Source organism: Lycium barbarum, chromosome 6 (assembly GCF_019175385.1).
Source record: "Lycium barbarum isolate Lr01 chromosome 6, ASM1917538v2, whole genome shotgun sequence".
Lineage (NCBI taxonomy): Eukaryota > Viridiplantae > Streptophyta > Magnoliopsida > Solanales > Solanaceae > Lycium > Lycium barbarum.
In genome coordinates, this window is record NC_083342.1 from 25,234,348 (window position 1) to 25,252,456 (window position 18,109).

The window sequence follows — 18,109 nt, forward strand, 5'->3', positions numbered from 1 at the left end:
GATTGCTCGATGATGCCCACAATAACACTGATCCAGAACAACGTATAATAAAGGGCAAATTTGATCCAATAGGTGGAAGGAGGGCATCTTTGAATCATTTTTAAAACGTCGAAAGGCATTTTTAACTCTTCACTCTTATGCTATGGTAAGAAATTGACCATACGCCTGATTTTTTTTAAAATGAGGACCTCACACCTAACTCAACCAAGAAATTTAACCATTGGGGTGAAGAATGGATTGCCCAAAGACCGTATAAGGAGACAATAATTCATTTCCCTCAACCTATGTGAGACAACATAACAAAGCTGAAAAGACTAAGAACTTAAATTTCAACAATATATGAATGAGCTACCAGCTATACAAATAATTATCCACAAGCATTCAAACTGATTGATAGTTGAAATAAGACACAAACCTTACAAACAATATTCTGCAAGTTAAAATTACTTAAAATAAGCACTGCAAAGTTAATTACCACCACAAAGAAAGGACATTGACCCCCAACTCCAAGAGAAGAAAGAAAGGGAAGGATTCAAGAAAAAGAGACAGAGACTCTAAACAGTTGAGCAGACAAAAAGCACTGTACATAAATTACAGCACAGAGAACTGTCTCCAGCTTTCCATTTCCACAGATGTTGGATCCTTTAGGAACCAATGGCATTGTATTATTCCCACAAAAGCTGTGACCAAAACCAACCCCATCCAATTATGTTGCAAAAGAATGCTCTGAAGTAAACCGAACCTATTAAATGATCGCATGCACGAGGCGACAGATTGAACAGCCTCTCCACCCACAGTTCTGCTGGAAAAACAAGAAACTTTTGTGATCTATGTCCAAACCCCGCCAGCAACGGAGCGACCACACTGGCTCAACTTACCACTTTCAGAAATTTGTGTTCTTCTTTTCTTCAAGAACAGAACCCTCTTTAAGTGCAATTTGCGCCTCATTTTCCCTTCCCAGTGCAAAAAGAGAAGCAGCTTGTAAATACGAAGCAATATGCCATACAGGAGATATTACTTGTGCCTGTACTGCATCATTGAGGGCTTCCTGTGGCATATCACTCATGAGATAAGACAGACTACGCCGAGCATACACAGTTGGTGAGACCATGGTTCCAACATCGATAAACTGCACAACCAAGCCAAGTATTAACTGAATGATGCATTTTAAGTAGATTAAATCTACTCTTCTAAGCGCTCAGTAATAATCTCGACAATATGCTATCATCTGTTTAGACCATTTTGTTACTTCATTGAATGTATAAAGCCTTAGACTACTAACATTTATCTCGTCTAAGAAAGTGCATTTGAAAAGAACGACTAAGAAACTCAAGTTCGGAAGAACAGTGTTGCTAGTCATATTCAAACCTCAGTAAGATGATTAAAAGCATTATAACCAACGCAAGCGAAGCAATCAAATAGGATCGTGAATTTCCTACCAGAGTATAGCATTCGATAGCAGTCTTAGCATCTTTGTGCCTGAAAGCAGCATCGCCCTTTTTCTTGGAATTCAAAGTTTCCTGCATCTGATTTGTCCACATCTGGAATGAAAGCTGCAAGCAACATTAAAAAAGTATGGCTATCATGAGACTTTGACAATTGGCTCCAAAAGTGTACAATAACTTGGATTTGATTACCATATGAACAAGCAATAAGTTACAAAAAGAAAACTATTTAACAGCAGAGTAATTGTTAAAAGACACCGTGTTGGAGAACTGAGTAAAATCATTCTATAGGCACTGGGAATTGAAGGCAATAAGTAAAAGAAGCACGAGTTCATTATATTTTTCTCCACTGTTTCTGGGAACTTCCTTTGCAACAGGCTATTTGTCCACGAGGACACTGGTTTAGACAAAATTCAAACGAATTTGCTTACAGAAATCGTCTCATCAGGACGACCTCTAAAGATGAAGGCACAACAATGATCTAATCTGATTTCCTGGATAAGATTCTCTAATTAACCTTCTTTAGCAGCTGAAATATGGGGGAAACAAGGCTTCTTAAACTTAAAACAGCATCGAGAGGCTCTCTGGTTGTTAGGATTCCCTACATGAGAGAAATCACTACAAAGCAAATCATAAAGAAGGGATAAGAGGAAGGTGGGAAAAAATGTGAGGATGTCTCCCGAACAACTGCAGGGATAATAGGATAAAAGATCCTCATATGGCATGAGGCTAGAAGTGTGACACGGCCTGTTGAAGATAAAACACTGAAAGGCATGCATGTACAAGATAAGGACATCGAATCCTCAAAAAATATCACTGCTAGACAACCTCAGTAGCTGCTCCTTCATCGTCTTTGTACCCAAGCTTTTCTAAAATCTCATGGATGGCAGTTAGATCCATTCTCAAGCAGGCTTCCCCAAGTGGAGACAGAGACATAGTTTCACCATCACGTGATATACCCATCAAAGCATGAGAAGGAACCTGCAAAAACAAGTAACCAAAACTTCATTCCTGCTAGGTTCTACCATTAATGTGATCTACAATTTACGTTCAGCCAATATAGAAAATTAATATTTAGGGACAATAATACAACCTAAAATGTTTCTTACCTTATCCAAATTACAGTTTTTACTAATTTGACTAATACAAAGTACAGACTAGTCACAGATAGCAAATTAAATGCATTCATCAATGTTGCATTACGAGTATACAACGGCATCAAGCATTCCTCGTATATATTGTATAGTTATCTTTTTACAGCTTCAAGGGACTCAATAACACCAGGAGGAGAGAGCATAGATACATAAAAGCACCAATTTAGGCTCCCAATTTTTTTTTTTTGATAACTGAGATACGGTTCAAAACATGCTGGATATTGAACCCCCCCCCCCCCCCCCCCCAACCACCCTTCTCCACTTAAATGTCAGGCCTTTGTTTGCAGCCAGGTTCGAACTCGCACTGCGTTCTTACTACGAGACAAAATTCATGGGAGCATTAGGCTCCAAATAGTCTAAATCATATTTTTCGCAAAAAAAGCTTGGAAATCGTAAATCCACTGACGGAAATAGCAACTTCCACACCCCATTATTTACTACTCGAACTATAAAATTGAATGCCGGTCACAAAACTGCAGCTACTTTTCAATAAACCAGCTTATTAGACTCCTGCAGGTTGTAAGGCACTTAATGTGTTAACCTTTACTAAATTTCCTGTTCAAACAAAACAGAAATCACTTCAAATGATGTCGGGGATATTTATGAGTGATCACATCATAAAATAACAAAGGACGTATCACAATCAGCGTGTTTATTAGTTGTCTCACACACCTAAAGGTATTAGTCACAACATATCAGCTTCTGACTAACGACCATCCACAATATAATGTCTAGCAAACTACTTTACCATATTTACTTCCACTGTCATAGAGCTCTCGACCAAAAAAAAGCAGCTCGCAGGACAAACTTATAAAGAGAAAATAGCTGCAGAAGGAAGCATGCCTAACACAAGACAATCTTATAAGGAGAGGTGTAATAGTTGTTAACATGTGTACCATGTGCAAGCAGACCAATGAAAGTGTCAACCATCTATTTTTGCACTGCCCTGCAGCAGCTAGCCTCTGGTTTTTCTTCTACTCTATGCTTGGTCTACAATGGGTAATGCCCTTCAACATCAAAGATGCATATGCTAGCTGGATACTCTGGAGAGTTGACAAATCCATTAAAAGAATTTGGAGAATGATCCCAGCAGTAATTTTTTGGACCCTATGGAAGGAGAGAAACAACAGATGCTTTGAAGGAATCTCAACTCCTATTTGCTCTCTAAAGTCTAGGTGTTTAGTTAGTCTTTTTAGTTGGCATTTTTTTGCCCCTGTAAACAATGTGGGTAACTTTCTAGATTTTATCAGCTCCTTTTCTCTAGTTCAGTAGAGATAGGATATCTTTAGATTGTTCTACAGGTTTTGCCAAGCTTGCCAGCTTTTCCCATCTGTAACCTTGCATCTTCTTGATGTTTTACTAATGAATTTTATTACTTTACCAAAAAAAAAAAAAAAAAAGCTGCAGAAACAAAAACTGAAACTAGAACCAGAAAAGCACACAAGCCGGATAGAAGCAGCTATGGCAATCCATCCCAGCTGTATGTTTTTGGAAACTATGGAGAGGAAGGAATAGAAGATGTTTTTGAAGGAGTGAAAACCTCAGTCCCTTTTTGGTAACCAAGGTGTCTTATGAACCTTTTCTTCTTTCTTTGGATACCGAGAAACCCCCCGAGGGCTAGTTGGCGTTTGAAACTTCGCGAATAGTGGGGGCCCCTCTACCCTACTCCATTTCAACCACGTTTGATCTGCGGCAGTGTTTGAACCTCATATGCTTCCCTCTTACTTACCACTAGTCCAAAATCTTGGGAGCCTATCCTATTTAGTTTCCATAAGTTTCTCAATGTAAATGATGTAAATCATTTTCGGATTCTGTCGACTTCTTTCAATTTTACATAGGAGTCCTTTGGTTCTGTACATATTGCAGCCCCGGACGCCAAAATGAAAGTTTAACTTGATCAAAAAAAGAAAAAAGAGCACACAGGTAGAAAAATAAATATCAAACTCAGTAGAAACCTTAGAGATACTAATAGATAGTAACACCAGAACAAGAAAGAACAAAACCTCGGTTTCTTTCTGGAGAGGAAATAAAGCAGCAACTAGTGACTTCGCATTTGGCCGCTCGCGTGGCTCATATTGCAGACATCTTGAAGCTATCCTTACCAACTCAGTTCCATCATCAGAAGAAAATTGGCCTTCCAAGCAAGAATCCGTAAGCATCTGAAGATTCCGGTCTTTAATCAAATCAAGGGCCTGACAAAAACAGATAGTATTAGAAGGGATGAGCACAGCAAAAGTAGTTCACGGGTATCTGGCCAATGACTTAATCACAACCACCAGATATCTTTTGTCATAAGCAGTTACGATATAATTGATCCTACTTTACAACCATTTAGTCGCTGTACCACCACTTGTCTTCAAAAAATCGAGGAAACAAGCACCACCCTCCAAAAAAATGGATTTGATGCCTGATTTAAACTATTTTTCCAAGCTTGAACTTCTCATTTTTCATTTTCTTACAGGTAAGAACTATAAAATTATCATCTAAACATGATTCAGACTGTTCAGATAACTTTCAACGAGCAGTCTAAGCCTCACTACTCCTCACTACTGAGATTGAACAAGATAGTTTACTAAAGAGAAGGAGAGGAGGGAATAGGAAAAGACAAGGAAGAATCAGATGTTCATGTGGTGTAAGTAACGGTTTCTTCTAGGAACCCAGTAAACGACTCCATGGGATAAAACACAGAGCCAGGTGGAGTTAACTGGAGCTCACAACATGAAAAATCATCTAAGAATTCCTTCTTTTTTTTTTTTTTTTGGGGGGGGGAGGAAAGAAAGGGTATCATTATCTCTAGAGCCAAAATAATTGAAAATCACCCCCTCAAATACACTATCCATAAAGTCTTAATCAACAATATCTTCGAATCATAACTGCCTACGATCAAAAAGATTTGCTCATTTATTTATATAAATGATGGACCAGACATAGATTAGGACGAATGGGGCATATTAACATATCATGTTTTCTTGTCCCAAAAGAAAGTAAAACAATATCATCTTCAATTATCAGAAAAGAACATACGTGGCTTGGAGGAATATGTTTTCCACTGAGAAGGTCAAGCAACAGCGTCCCAAAGCTATACATGACGCTCTCCGGGGTAATTCTTCCTACAAAAATTCAGAATAACTGAGTGAACCATGATAAGTTCAACAACTCGTAGCCAGAAATATTATTAACACCATAGAGATTAATGAAGCAATTAATCTAAATAGATGCAACTAGCTAAATGAATAAACCAATGCCATAAAGGTAAAATTGCTTGTAAAGAAGCTGCCCCTTCAACCTTCTAAGTAAACACACAAAGATAATAAAAAAATCTCAGCAAAATCATCCTGCTCCTCCCTAACCACCTCCCTCCCTCCCCCCCCCCCCCCCCCCAAAAAAACACCACCACCACCCAAAAAAAAAAAAAAAAAACCTCTTCCTCTTAAGAAGGGAGGGCACGTATCAAATAACAAAAAGTCATCAAGGAGAGTATTATATGAGTTCTTCAGAAAGAAGTCCTTTGACTCATAATACATTAACTTTTAGATTGTCATTTATGACTCGGTCACCTTTCATATGTTCAATATAAATGGAGAAGGTTCAAGTTTAACCATGCTTGTCAGATATCAAGAGCCTAAAACAAGAACCCAAGTAAATCTAAGATAGATTGATAGGCACTCTAAGACTTTCTGGTGGATGGTGGATTTAAAAGAGATTCTATATGATCTACCATAACCTGCTCACCACTTGAAAATGGGTCAGCAGGTTGATTTAAATCCTCCCCTGAATGGTTACACATGGAGCACCTATTAGTATGCATGATCCTCCTCTTCCTTTAAAAAAAAAAAAAAAAAAAAAAAAAAAAACTAGTAACTTGTGTGTATTAATAGACGAAACAGTACATAGGTTGTACTGAAACCATATTTACAAAAGTGCTTCAGGTATACAAAACTAAACAGCCATCCTAAATGCTACTAATAACATCAATTATATCAACAGATTCTTCTGAATAGGTCTGTTTACGCCAAAAACATAAAAGCAAAAGACAATTCAACTTCATCTTCTGCAAAGAGTTCTCCACGTCATCAAACCATCTGGAATTTCTTTCTTTCCAAATTGTCCACCAAATGCTTGCCGGGACAGTTTCTCCATCCATCCCTGTCTATTGCCTGAGAACCTGCTTCCCCCCAACTGTGTCGAACATCATCAGTTTCTTTTTGTGACCAGTTCCAAAACTCAGGGATGACAGATCGACCCTTCCCCCTCCCTATCCTTGTGACTAAAATATCAAACTTTGTACAACATCAAATTTTGAGTTTGTGACGTGCACCTACCACAAATCCAATGTTATACTACCTTCTGAACCAACACCTTGGGGAATTAGTAATTTGGTATACTTGTAAAAGTTTCGAAAAGTTCTTTAAATTATGATATTAAGAAATTTTGTTATAAAGTTTTTGATCGATACAGAGTAACTTGTACATGGCAAATGTGAATGTTTTTTACTTAGTAACAATATCTCTTTTATCCTCAAAGAGATTGTGTTAATTAATTTTGATTCCTACACTCGCATTCTATTCTTTCCATGAAGTCCGCCATGCTACTGCAGGTAAAGTATTACAAATGGGTGACGACGATTTGTTGAGACTTTTCCTGTGCCGTCCTTGCATAGTAGAATTGTTTTGGGCATGCACCATCTAAGGCCCAAAATATTGAGAATAAGGTCCCAGATTTGAGAGGAAATTTTGCAATTGAGAAAGAGGTGATTGCCGTATAATTTCATTTCAAAAGAGGAATTTTGTTTTATTTACTTAAACAAGTCCGCTGAGGATATTTTTTGTATTTACTAAAACAAGTCCCCTTAGGGTATTCTCTGTCATATTAGGCTTTGTTATCTTAGTATTGTTTGATATATGTATTCTTACACCATAGAATGTTCTGCATAAGTTAATACATTAATTCGACACAAGTGTAAGTATAGGGTATCTGGAGTTCTAAACCTGAATCAAACACAGTATTAGCAACCAAAGTTGTATACGGAAAAAGATTTGTCAGCAATACAAAATTATATCCCAAGAATATTTTTCATTAAACATCAAGGCAAATGAGCTCTAAGTTTTGGAATTTACTTTAGAACTACTTTGGCCTTCTTCTTTTTTTGTGATAAGCGAGGTGTCCAGGCCAGCTTGCGCGCACCTCGACTTAATCCACAGTACCTGCTACCTCCCACCAGCGCAAGTACCGAGTAACTCTATCCAGGCTTGGACAGATAGGAAGAATGGGAAGAAACCAGCTAACGTTTTTTTGTCTCCGCTGGGACGAACCTGAGACCTCATGGTTTACTTATTAGTTTGTCTGCAGGGAGGAAATCACCTAATACTTTGGCCTTTCTACATGTTCGGTTTCTTATGTCTTTCAATTTTTTTTAAGCATGCTTCACTTCAGTTGCTATCAGAAGTATCAGCAGCAAGTTTGGCCATAGCCGTGAGAAATATTTGTTGGAAGGTTGTTAGATTAGCTTATCGCCTGCTTCATACTCTCCTTTTATCTATTTAAAAAGGTCAACCAAAGCAGTGGGGCATATAACAGTGTCTCTTTTAGGGTACATAGTGCCTACAAGTTACTGAATCAGACCAACCAGCAGGTTATGAACTGGCTATGGAAGCACATTTGGAAGATTAAAATCACATAAATTTCTTGTTTTGTCTGGCTTCTGGCCAGAGAGGCTGTTCTTACTCAGGAGAATCTGGCAAAAAGAAAGATTACTTTATGCTCCAGATGCTTTCTCTGTGGTGAGAAAGTAGAGACAGTTAATCATCTATTTCTACAATGCAAAATTACACAGCAACTATGGAGAATGTTCATGAACCTTAGAGGAATATCTTGCATATATTAGCCTGTAAGGATTATTGATGTTCTACACAGTTGGGAGGAAGCAGGTTCTCAGGCAATAGACAGGGATAGATGGAGAACTGTCCCGGCAAGCATTTGGTGGACAAGTAAAGAAAGAAATTCCAGATGTTTTCATGATGTGGAAAACTCTTTGCAGAAGATAAAGTTGAATTGTCTTTTGCTTCTGTGACAGATCTACTCAGGATAATCTGTTGATATAATTGATGTTCTGAGTAGCATTTAGGATGGCTGTTTAGTTTTGTATACCTGAAGCACTTTTGTAAATATGATTTCAGTACAACCTATGTACTGTTTTGTCTATTAATGCACACGAGTTACCAGCTTTAAAAAAAAAAAAAAAAAAAAAAAGGTCAACCAAAAGAAGCCATTTCTCGATGTTAGCCTTTGTAGTTTTAGTAATTTGGAGCTAAATTTAAAAACAACAAAATTCAGCGGAGGAGCTAACCGATATTTCCAAAGAAGACCAAAGTAACTAATCCCAGGAAAAAAGATCAAATTGTACCAGAGGTGACACCGGTTTAATTGTTCTCTTCTACCCAAGTCTTGGTGGACTACTACATATGCGGATGGAAAGTAACATAAATATTTATAGAGTGTAAGTTATATACATCGGCAGTATAAGAAATTTTTACACCATCAGATCACCTTTACCTATTGTAGCAGCTAAATACAAAATTCCACATTCTAAGCAGTCTCACGTGTAGATATTCTTTCGGTGTCTATACACTGACAATGTATAACTTGAACTCAACATTAAATTAGTCCAGTACGAGTACGTGCAAGTTGGCCTGGATACCACCATTCTATATACATATACATCATATATTACACACATATATACTAAAGCACACGTACATAAATATATACATATACTAAAGCACACATACATAAATACATACATACATACATATATACATCTAATATATGTACATATATACATAAAATATATACATATATACATATAATATATACACACACGCACACACGTATATATATACCCATAAAAAATCATGCACCACTCGTTTAATGTCATCTCGACAGTGGAGGTGAGAAGTCAGTGTTTTGATCTTCCAGATTCATCCAAAAATATATGTGTCTAAAATTGTCAAATTTGAACAGCTATAATTGTAACGAGCTGCATAAAGTTCCAAGGAAAATTCAGGGAGAGGGCGCAGCTTTTGGATAGTTAAGAGTGTACTGTCTTCACAGAAACTTTTCTCCTTATTGCATCTATCTATCAGCAATAGTCATGTTACCGCTTTGCCAGATATACATGTTATTGAAATTCTTGAACAGCTAAAAGTGTCAACAAGCAAAATGTTAAGCAACTAAGCAGGACATGAAATACTATTTGTCCACACACAGCAACTTCTTTACTAACAGAGGTACCTGTCCTCAAATATTCAGGAGGAGTAAATGCCAAGTTTGTGCTGTAACTTTTTCCATCTCGACTGTTTTTCATCAAACCAAAGCAAGAGAGACGGGGGTCGCCTTCCTGAGAAATAGACAGGGGGTAGATCATTAGAAGCACTCAAATCCTTGAATCTGTAAAACTAGATACTTACCAATGAACAACAAAATAAATTACCATGGCACTATGTACTTACTTCATCAAATAATATTCTATAAGCATTAAGATCATGATAAAGTGCCCGCCCTTTGTTCATACAATACTCGAGAGCCTGTGCAAGATACAACGCCACCCTTAACCGCATTGGCCATTTCATGGGTTGTGTCTCCCCTGGATATGTAAATACAATAAGTCAACTGAAACTTCAGTGATCACGAAGAAATATATGTTCCCTTAAATCTTTGTGAAAGTTGTGATTTCCACTTTCCTTCATTAAAGCGGTAAGATATGTGTTTCCCCGTCTCATCCAATATCATTTTCCATTTACCAACTTTCTAGGTGAAGTTTGGATTTCACTATAGTTTACTTTTCAGATCTTCAAATTTTCTAGACAAGTGATGGGGGTAAAAGAGCAGAGCTGTAAATTAACATATTATAAGAATCAATCAACTATGCCTTAATTTCAAATCAGTTCAGGTCGGACATTTGAATAAAGGGTTATATGAATAAGTAAGAAGAACATGTGTACTGCAAGTTGAACCTCCATAAACAGAAAGAGTGTGAAGTGAATTAGGTGAGGTTGTGACACCTAAATGTAGAGAACTAAGATATCTAGGCTAAAGTAGTGAAGTGTAACAGGTAAAATTAAAATAGGATGACTGAAATGGAGGAGTCTATAGAAGTGGCATGCGATGGTCTGATACCTAACAAAATAAACATAACTAAAAGAATGGTGGTTTCAAGTCATATGGCTACAAATGTTAAGCTCTTAGTATGGGAATGGATGTTAGGACTCTAAAGCTCCATATACCCATAGCATGAATGTTGAAAAGGTGCACTGTTAAGACCAATGTGCATTACTACAAGGTTGGAGAAGATAGAAATATCACTTTAGACAAAGTGGAAGTAGCACATAGAAGATAGAATGAGAGAAGGTCCAATTTAGTCATGTCTTGTGTGGCCTTCATATGCAGCACTGGTACGAAGTTGTGAGACAACAATGACTGAAGTTTATCTTAGAAATCATTATTTATCGTTGGGAAAATGAGCCCAAATAGAGCTGAATCAACAGGATGATTTATATGACCTCAACCGCTTTGGGATAAAGAGTACTTTCTTGATTGATTGATAGTGGAAAAGCATGAGCCATAAAGGAGTTAAAGATTTTTATATATTCAGACCATACAGCAACTAAAAGGGGAACCAGTTACTATAGTTCTGCTAAGGAGGGGCGGGAACAGCACTATGGCCTTTTTGGTAGATGCACCTGTATGGTGGTTGAACAAGAAAAGGACACAAGGGGGTGGAATTGTTTTGGATTTGAGGTTCAGGAGGAATTTCCAAGATTGGGAGGTGACCGAGCTTCAGAGATTACTAGCTTTACTTCACAACCAATGCGAGCCAGTCGACAGACCCGATGCTTTGATGTGGGAGGTGGTGAATAACAAACTGTTCTCCGTCAAGTCTTTCGAGGTTAGTTTTCCGTAAGCTTCTGTTTGCACACCAAAGGTGCCGAGGAAGGTAAGTCGTCTCAGACCTTATCATGAAGTCAAGGAGGATCTAAGACGAGAGTTGTCATCGCACAACTATGGCCGTAACCGTCCGGACCCATATCTGGTAAAAGTGGTGGCCTGGTTGTCCCCACACCCCCTTATCATCCGTGTCCGTGGGAGCAGTTTGTGCTAGCATTTTGTCTTTTCTTGGTTAGCTACTAGAGGGGTGATTTTGACAGCGGAGAATCTTAGAAAATGGAAGGTTGTTTGCATAAGTTGGTGTTTCCAATATAAGGAGACAGGTGAGGACGTGGATCACATTTTACTACATTGCAAAATGGCCACGAGGTTACAACAACAACAACAACCCAGTGAAATCCCACATCTTGGGGTCTGGGGAGGGTAGAATGTACGCAGACCTTACTCCTACCAAGGTAGGATGGCTGTTTCCGAGAGACCCTCGGCTCAATAGATGGATTGGCATTTGTTGGGCTATGCCAAGATCCGTGAAGAAGTTGACGTTGAGCTGGAAGAGTGGAGCTAGAAGAAGAAGGCACAAGGCTTGGAATGTTACACCTCTTGCGTTAATGTGGGTCATTTGGAAGGAGAGAAATAGGAGAGCTTTTGAAAGGGTGGAGATGAGCTTTGCTCAATTGAGGAGTAGTCTCCGATCCCTTATTTTCTTTTGGTGCACCCATGTAGTTCCTGTTTGTATAGAGGATTGGGAGTCTTTTGGAGAGAACTATATTTTGAAGGTTTCTCCATTTTTGGTATATCTCTTGTATATAGCCAAGATGGCCTGTTTATTATCAATGAAACCTTTTACTTGATCAAAAAACAAAAAAACAAAAAAGAGGACATAATCTCTAGTGTAATTCTTAATCATAACCCATACATATTCATTTATGAACATCTTTTAGTAGAAATTACTTTTTTCTGATAAAAAAAAAAAATCTGCTACACTTCTGCAAAGTGACCTCCTCCTTGAGAAAATTCTCGCAAGCAAATAGGTTCAAATGATAGAATTAAGCATCTATTATATATGGAACATACTATCTGCATGCATATGGTGGACTCCTTGGAAAGAAAGGAATCGGAGGTCTTTCAAGGACATATCTAATCCAGTAATGAAGATCAAATTCACTTCTCTCCTCTTTCTTTTTGATTTAGAATGGATTTTGTGAAGGATGTGGATACCTTACTAAAGGCTCTATACCTTCTACATGTATAGATGAGGCTTTAGCAATTAGCCAGATCTTTCCTTTGCCTCCTTTTTTGCCTTCTGCTCTTTTGCTTTTTTTTTTTTTTTTTGGCTACTGTGTTGTTGATGTTGTAAATATCTAAGCACGCACTTAGTATTGTTTTATCATCAATTATATGCCACTTACCATTCTCAAAAAAAAAAAAAAAAAAAAATGTTAAGCATAGTCTTGTATGAAATCCAGCGCCAAAGAATATTAAAAAGAAGATGCGAGGATCCTAGCTCTTTGTCCTAATCAGTTGAGCTACTCAATAGGCTTTTAGGTGTTAGTTAACCTGTTAAGAAAATCAAAAATGGAAAATGGAAACGTTCTCTAAAACATACTGCTTGTATATCCTAAGAACAGTGCACTAAATCCTGAAGTCCCGTTGACTTTAAGCCAAAACATAATATCAAAATCATGATGGATAATTATAGTATCTGACAACAAGCTATGTTGTGCGAACTCTTCAAAATCCCTGCCGCAACCGTGTAGACATGGGTGCGGGTGTGGGATCCATACCAGATTTGGTCCACTTACCTTGCGTACTTTGACCACATTCTATGAAGGAGAAGTATAGATTGATTACGTATTTGGTTTGATTTTTGGGTTTATGTCACACATATAACTAGTCATATAAAGTATGAGAATGCTTTTCTATTCTGCGAGATAAGAATGAAATATTAGTGTTTATAAAGAATGAAGTTTTATTAGTTTTAGTTCAAAACTTTTAACTAATCGAAATATATACTTTATATGTCGTAATATGCATTTATTGGCCGTATTCCAGCACCCGTATCTGCACTTGGATCCATACCTCTGAATTCTAAATTTAATGAAGAATCCGACCTCTAGATCCGCACTCGGATAGGATAATCACGCACCCAAGCCTTATCAAAAAATAATCACGCACCCGAGTCCCAGCAACATAGACGACAAGTAATATGGACGAAGAAAATGCAACAAGACATATCCGGCAACACGAAAGAGCAAGGAATACAGGCAACTAAGCCCGACAATCATGTGGGAGCAAGATTGAAAAATTTAGGACATACAAATTCAATTATTTACACCCAAATGAGACCCCGGGAGTCAATCGAACCATTAATTACAGTACTAAATAAGGAAATCCAATCATCACGGTTCACCAGTAATTGGACAATCCATCCCCAAAATAGAACAAAGAAATATTTAAACATATACTATATTCCCATGATTTTTACGCCCTAGTACAGCCTTTTGGAAAACAAGTAAAGCAACGGTACAAGGATCATGACTAGGATGGAAAGTAAAATATAAATGTAAATGAACTTACAGTGAAAAAGATGCTTTGCCAATGTCTCATTGGGCATAAATTCTGCCACAAGCAACCTCTCATCACCCTCGCAACAACAACCAAGAAGATTTGCTAACCTATTGCTGCGGAGTAGACCAACCGATCTTGCTTCTTCCTGAAGTTCTCAATTTGGAGGATAACAAAAATGAAGTTAAAGTCTATCGCTTAACAACGTAAAGCATTTGTCAGCAAGAGAAAGACAAGATACTCAATTTCAAGCTATTAAAACATCAAAAGGTGCATGCACTAACGACGCAGTTGTCAGCAAGAGAAAGACAAGATACTCAATTTCAAGCTATTAAAACATCAAAAGGTGCATGCACTAACGACAAAAATAGGACGTGTGAAGCATCATACTTCAATTTCCCATTTATGGCTCAGTTGTCTCATATACGAAACACTAATTATTCCTGCGACTGGAATGGTGCTTTTAAACAATAGGGCAGCTTAAGATCTCCAAAATCCTCTATTAATTGTTATTTTCCTTTTGTGATCAAACATATATCACCAAACGTTAACCAAAAGGAAAAGAATTATATCATTTTAGATAACATGAATATAGAAACTTAAATACCCAATGGAATTAACATAAATGCTCTTTACGAATAACTTACTAAGAACTGGCGGGAATCAGGCCATGCGGATCTATTGAAGCGTTTGACGGCAACCCTCCTCTGGTTCTCTAACTTTCCTTTATAAACAAGGTTGGGAGCTTTTTCACCATGTTCCGAAACTATATTCTCTACCGCAAATCCAGAAGTAGCCATTCTCAGCTGCTCAACAGTAAACTCGCGGAACGTAGGCAAATCACTAACTTCATCTCTTGCTTCGTCATCTATTAGAAGAACGAAAACCGACAAATTTACAATTAATCAACTGTCCTTGAACGGTGATAGAAATATATCCAAAAAAAAAGCTTTACGTACCAGGATTCTGAGCCTCGTGAACAGGACCATTCTGTCCAGACCAGCAACACGAGGCGAGCTTAGAACACTCACAACCCATCCTACTACCCTACTATTTTAGAGATATAACTGCAACTTTGTGTCCGTATCACAACAACCGCATATTCTGCCGCTTAAAAGATCTGCATTTGGGTGCAAAAAAGTTTTTGTCAATACAAATAAGTTTGAAGACTTGCAACACAACTGTCAGCCATACACAATTCCAGGTATACGACCCAAAACATCATACAGAAGTCTATTGAATCTGTAATCCACAGTTCAAACAAACAACAAAGCACGAAACAGTCTATTCAATTAGCAAAAATGGGGACATAAAATTTCCAAGCACACAGCTACTTCACTACACATCAAAAAGGTAAAAAGCCCATACAACAAGAATCATACACATCATATCTCAGCAACATGACAACTAAAGCAAAGACCAAAAAAATGGAATCAACAAAAAAGAGCATAAACCCAAACAAAAAAACAGTACCTTTAGCATAGATTCAAATCTGAGTCAATCCAAACACTTGATATCAACATAACAAATCCCAAAGCCATAAACTTTTTCAATCAAGAACCAAAAGCTCCCATTTTTCAACTGAGTCAACAAACACCAATCTCAAAAAAACCTGAAAAATTCATCAAAACAAGTCAACCCCAAGTCAAAAAATCAAACTTTTAAAGCAAATGAACAAAAACCCAAATATAAAAAAAAAAAAAAAAACACAAAGAAAAAACCCCCACACATACAAAAAACACATCAATCTTCAAAAAGGGCTGAGAGATAAAGACACATATATCAAGAACATAGACAGTAACTAACCAAAAAGGAGCTTTCTTGAATTTTGTTGATTGGGTTAAAATGGTTTCAGTAGAGTAATTTTCTTGGAATACAGAGAGAGAAAAGAGAGATCAAATGAAGTCAGGTGAAGTAGAGCACACATACATATATATTATATTTTATATATAGTAAATGAGAAGATGGACAGATGTGAAGAGAAAAAAAGAAAAAGATGTGTTTGTACAGATCCTTTTTCAGTGTGTACATATTACTCAGTTTAACTGGGACAACAACTACTATGTAGTAATTTTTTTATTTTTTTTTTGGTGAACATGTAATATAGTGTTGTGTAGTACTATTTTCCTGCCTTTTTTCCTGATTTTCCACCGACATTAAACCCCCTTTTTTCTCCTCATATTTTTTTTTTTTCTAAAGACATCAAGACCATAATCTATTGTCTATCCTATTTGTCCACAAAACTAAGATTATTAATAAGAAGTTGGTATTATAATATAATAATAGTGCTTCAAAGGTTGGGTGTGAAATGATATAATATAAAAAACAAGTAAAAGTTATATAATATCTTAAAACCTATATAATTTTATTGTACTGTTTATATGATGTAACTTTTGGGTTTTGATAACTTTGATTTTTTTTGTTAATAGTAATTTTGCATTGATTTGATTTGACTTGTACATGTTTTTTACTCCTTCGGGAGAGAAGTTGCTTGCAGAGACTAGTTCCTATCTGTAATTAAATCTATATATCATCCTCTTATTTTAGGCGATAATCAAGTTGATATTTGTGGATTCAGCGGCGACAACACTTGTATATTTTTTTTTTCACTCCTTAGGGAGAGAAGTCGCTTGCAGAGACTCGCTTCTACCTGCAACCAAATCTATATATTCTCCTCTTATTTTTGGCGGCAATCAAGTTGATATTTGTGAATTCAGGAGTGACATTATTCGTAAGAATATTGCAAAAAGATAACGATTTATATTTCACTTTTACAATAGACGGAGAAAGAAAACTACTTAAACAAAGTTGTTCCAACTGTCATCGTTCATGTCTCTTAAAAGTGCATCCCATCATCATTGAATCGACTCTATTAATTGACTCTGTTACTATTAAGGTATATCATTTTATAGCAATAAAAAAAATCTACTTGTTTCAAATTATCTATTGTTGGAGTTCAATCTCAAAAAGAATTACATAGTGTTCGATAAATATTCAAATCAAAAGTTACAACCGTCCTTGCAAAAAAGGTTTCTTTGTTTCACTCGGCAAAGACGATTGTAACCAAGAACGACCTATTTATTTCCTTTTGGGTTGACTTTCGCCAAAAGATAAAGAAGATAGACGAGAAGATACGGGTGAAGGACTTGTTTAAATCAAATCGCACTGGTATAAACGTGATATTAATTAGTTTGAAATACGCCTGAACTACAATGAAACTGTCAGTTACACACCTGAATTATGTGGGGGTGACCCCCTTAGACTTATTTTTTTCGTAGTTTTTACTCCCTTCCATAATGACCTGGGACGTAGGTTAGAAGGTGAAGGTGAATGCACGTTATAAGAGTGCGTGTATCAACCAACTTAAAACCCATATATCCTGTATGTATTTGTCAAGTAAAGGTTCAACTCAGAAGTTACAACCGTTTTTGCATAAAAGGTTTCCTCCCCTCTCGTTTTAGCAATCGACAACGAGTAGTGAAGCTCAAAATTTTCGTTGATGTTAGAATATTTTGGTGGTTTGAAATGATAAAATTATTTTATTTTAGAATTTCAATCCTGTATTCCTTTCTAAGTCTTACATCTTAAAGTTAGGGTTTTTAATTTGTTCACAAAATTGATATAAATTTTAGGATTAACTATGTAACACCCTAATTCTTGGATCTCTTCAAGTTTCGACGAAATTACAATTGCAAACAATGAAATAAAATTTTACACATAAGCATTTAATTTTAATTCACGAAACGCAAAAAAATAAGTAAAAGATGAGATTTTGGTCGTATAATCGTGAAAGAACAAATGGCTCGAGAGATAGAAGAGGGTCTTCTCGATTTTGGGTTTGAGAGTATAAGATTGAAATGGTGGACATATGACTCCTATTTTTTGGTCTTGTAAGCACTTGCTTTAGGCCCCAAAAAATTGGGCCCGAAATTATTATTTCTCTATGCATAGTACTTATACAATTTATAAAATTATTTATTTGTTAAACATTAATGTTTAATA

At 36.7% G+C, this 18,109-nt stretch overlaps 1 protein-coding gene across 3 annotated transcripts; it reads right to left on the minus strand.

The window, feature by feature from the left end:
* Positions 1–302: 302 nt before the first annotated feature.
* On the minus strand, positions 303–16,086 carry LOC132643648 (serine/threonine-protein kinase BSK7-like). 3 transcript variants are annotated; one of them, XM_060360131.1, is made up of 12 exons: positions 15,914–16,084; positions 15,581–15,719; positions 15,067–15,227; positions 14,755–14,975; positions 14,120–14,255; positions 10,108–10,241; positions 9,890–9,995; positions 5,624–5,709; positions 4,603–4,791; positions 2,274–2,426; positions 1,440–1,553; positions 303–1,129 (listed from the first exon to the last, which is right to left on the minus strand). In XM_060360131.1, exons 3-12 carry the CDS (start codon positions 15,143–15,145, stop codon positions 884–886), a joined length of 1,464 nt encoding a protein of 487 aa, XP_060216114.1. In that variant the 5' UTR covers positions 15,146–15,227; positions 15,581–15,719; positions 15,914–16,084; the 3' UTR covers positions 303–883. The 3 variants fall into 3 exon arrangements, with proteins under 3 accessions (XP_060216114.1, XP_060216115.1, XP_060216117.1); XM_060360132.1 differs by having other exon boundaries at positions 15,841–16,084; XM_060360134.1 differs by lacking the exon at positions 15,581–15,719 and having other exon boundaries at positions 15,914–16,086.
* Positions 16,087–18,109: the final 2,023 nt, after the last annotated feature.